At 50.2% G+C, this 3,555-nt stretch overlaps 1 protein-coding gene across 1 annotated transcript in view; it reads right to left on the bottom strand.

Moving 5' to 3' along the window:
• The window catches only part of GINS3 (GINS complex subunit 3), a 25,762-nt gene extending 22,436 nt beyond the window's left edge, over positions 1-3,326 (bottom strand). Inside the window, exon 1 of the mRNA XM_009643377.2 lies at positions 3,145-3,326. Coding sequence (XP_009641672.1) covers positions 3,145-3,326 — 182 coding nt within the window. The remainder of the gene's footprint in view (positions 1-3,144) is intronic.
• Positions 3,327-3,555: the final 229 nt, after the last annotated feature.

Here is a 3,555-nt window from a genome sequence, read left to right as displayed (position 1 = left end):
GCTTGGGGAAGAGTGGCTGGAAAGCTGCCTGGTGGAAAAAGACCTGGGGGTACTGGTTTGCAGATGGCTGAATATGAGCCAGCAGTGTGCCCAGGTGGCCAAGAAGGCCAATGGCATCCTGGCTTATATCAGGAATTGTGACCAGCAGGAGTAGGGAAGTGGTCGTGCCCCTGTACTCAGTGCTGGTGAGGCCACACCTTGAGTACTGTGTTCAGGTTTGGGCCCCTCACTACAAGAAAGATGTTGCATTGCTGGAACATGTCCAGAGGAGAGCAACAAAGCTGGTGAGGGGTCTGGAGCACAAGTCTTACGAAGAGCGGCTGAGGGAACTGGGGTTGTTTAGTCTGGAGAAAAGGAGGCTGAGGGGAGACCTGATCGCCTTCTACAACTACCTGACAGGAGGCTGTAGTGAGGTGGGGGTCGGCCTCTTCTCCCTGGTAATGGACAACAGGTCAAGGGGGAATGGTCTGAAGTTGCGCCAGAGCAGGTTTAGGCTAGACATAAGGAAAAACTTCTTCACCGAAAGGGTTGTCAGGCTCTGGAATGGGCTGCCCAGGGAGGTGGTAGAGTCCCCATCCTTGGAGGTATTTAAAAGAAGGATAGATGAGGTGCTTAGGGACATGGTTTAGTGGTGGGATGGCAGGGTTAGGTTAAAGGTTGGACTCGATGATCTTAAAGGGCTTTTCCAACCAAAGTGATTCTATGATTCTAAGAAATCTGAAAGCAGCGTTAAGCTGATGCTGTGCTTTTTTTGAATACCACACTGCATGCTTCTCTTTAGTCAGTCTTATTTATTCTGCTTTTTAACCTCTCTCCTCTCCTCCTCTTAGAACATATGAATCTCTTTTAATGTAACCCGTGATCTTGAGAAAAAATCCTGTTTTCTGGTTTTGCTACTGGTATTTTGTGAGGCACGTAACCTCTAAGGGGAGATTTTTCATAACAGGACCTCCTTTTAAATGACAGTGTCAGATCCAGGCTTTCCACGCTGTCTGCATGTGCCACTGAAGAAGTCATTTATGCCAGAAGCCACAGAGGTGCCTGGGTGCCTGACACACGGCTGAAACCCCAGGGACAAGGGGACATGATGCTGAGGAGGAGCTCATAGCCAAATGCCAAAACAGAGCTGAACACAATGAAGAATTTGTGCAGCAGCCGGGCGGTTCCTCTGGGCCCCATTTGTGAGACAGGGACAGCAGCATCGTCCTGATCCCCAGGTGAGTTTGGGAGGTCCCCTGTGTGGTGGCTGTGGGTGCTCCACCTGGGGCAGTGGAAGTGCCTGCCAAGCCGCCCAGGTTGCTGGGCACTGCCCAAGGATCAAAGCGACAGCAGGAGGGGATAAAACATTGGTGCTGATGCCACCACCTTGGCTTCACGAGAAGCTGACTGGTGCGGTATCAGCCATTCCTGGTTGCAGGACGTCATTTGTGGCCTCGGATTCACCTCATTCCTATGATCCCTTTTGTGCTTGTTGTTCACAACAGAACATTCCAGCCATCGCTCCAGGAAGAATGAAAGCGGAGTCAGAGCAGACCACGTACCCAGGGAGCCTCAAAGTCAAGGGTAACCAACTGCTTGTCCCTTTACAGCAGTTACCTCTTCCTCAAAGCCAAGAAGACAGCACACCTTGGTGTACCTGCTCTCCGGGGACGTTCACTCATCAGGCACTCGCCCTCTGGCTGCCAATGACTGATTTTTAAAAATAACCAAAACACAGGCTGATCCGCTGACCCCAGGATGTGTTATTACCCCTGGAACAACAGGCATTTGATGAGCTAAGTTACAGCTTTGACAACAATATGTTTTAGAAAATAATTAATTGGGCCCTGAAACTTGTGACGCTGGCTTGGAAGTCACAGAGGTTTTTTCAGCAGGCCTTAGGGGTTTTTTTAAATACCTTTCTGATGTCCAATTCCTAATAATTTTTAAGTTTTCAAAAAGTACTCAGGTTTTTTTTGTCCCTACTGAAGTACAGCTCCAGAGCTGGGGCGTTAAGGAAGCCAGTAAGTATTGCAAGATGGAAACACACCATATTCTTCTAAATCCTGACCATTAATTATTCAGGCAGTACAAATCAAATGCAAGTTCCTGACACAGATGCAGCCTCTAGGGGAACTGCAGGATTGCAGTCCTGGGGGTGTGATCAGGAGGGGATTTGTTTGGATGCCTTGTCCTCTTCCAGCACTGAAAGCATCGTCAGGAAGATGAAACTTTCATATTCCAGCAGAGGCAGTGGGAAGGCAGCGCGTGCTGGTGCCCCTGCCCGAGCAGCCGCTTACCACCTCCACTGACTGCCCCATGCCGGTTCCCTCAGATGGCCACAGCTGTGAAAGGGAAACTGGGGCTAGTGCCATCCAGATTCCAGACTCACAGACCTTCAGCCCTTTGGGCGCTGCGGCATGAGTGTGCGGCACGGTCAGGCATGCCAGCTGCCAGGCGCAGGGGCTGTGGAGCAGCATTTCCATGCGTCCTCCTGGGAAGTGCCTCCAGCTAGCAGCTGACCTCTGCAACACCATCCAGCACCCGGGTTGGCTGAAATCTAAAGCTGCCGGGTTCTAGGGGCTTCCTCTTGGTACCCAGGATGTCGGTAACTGAGCCTGCTACACCCTCGTGGCTAACAAGGGCCAAAAATTACCTCTCAGCTGTAAGCTGGGTGATTCTACCACATCAGCACTGTAGCTGTCGTGTTGTGTTTGAGGTCATGGCCCCTAAACTCTAAATGTGAGAAAGTACAGGGCACTGCTGTAGGAACGCTGACGTTCAAGGCAGCATGGCTCATAATGAACAGCAAGGCAGGAGAAGCTCAAAAAGTCCTTGAGTAGTCTGAGCACTACTTGGCAACAGCTGAAAACATCAGTGTGTTATCAACATTCTTCTGGTACTAAATCCAAAACACAGCACTATGCTAGCTCCTGTGAAGAAAATTAACTCTATCCCAGCCAAAACCAGGACAGCTTCATTGCTGGCTTCGAGGTCGGTGGGGAACCCAGCAAGGTTACAGGAAGATTTTCAGCTGTGCTGCAATAACCGGCCCCCACACAGTTTGATTTCTAGAGCCCCTTTGCCTCACCCGGCGGAAGGATGTCCACCCCATCGGACGGGTGCATGTTTCCTCTGGAGCTGTGTAATGAAGCCTGGTTTTACTCCTTCTCCTCTCGCAGGAACGTGGGCTTTCTCTTGCGGCTGCGGTCCAGGGGGAATGCCCCAGCCTGCAGACGGGCAGACAGGTACAGCACCAGCTTCTGCGTGCGCCAGTTAACGTACGCTGTGTTTGGAAGCTGAAATACCACTGCTGGGAAATCAGTAACGTTCAGCATCATCATCATCGTTGTCATCATCATCATCTTTTTTTGAAGGATTAACTTGCTATGGGTATGTCTGTCTGTCTCCTGAAAGTTTGGCTGGCTTGAAATTTAACTCAGGGGCCTTGTAATTAAACCCTGGCATTTGAAGTAATTAATGAGCATGCTTTACATTCCAGCATAGCCTGGAAGGAACATCAGGGTGCTGACAAGAATGGAATAACTTTGTTACTTTAAGCGTGTGGCTTGTACT

The sequence above is a fragment of the Egretta garzetta genome, unplaced genomic scaffold (assembly GCF_000687185.1).
Source record: "Egretta garzetta isolate BGI_Z169 unplaced genomic scaffold, ASM68718v1 scaffold27, whole genome shotgun sequence".
NCBI classification, from domain to species: Eukaryota; Metazoa; Chordata; class Aves; order Pelecaniformes; family Ardeidae; genus Egretta; species Egretta garzetta.
Note: the sequence above shows the minus strand (reverse complement) of the source record. Positions and strands in the feature narration are given on the sequence as shown.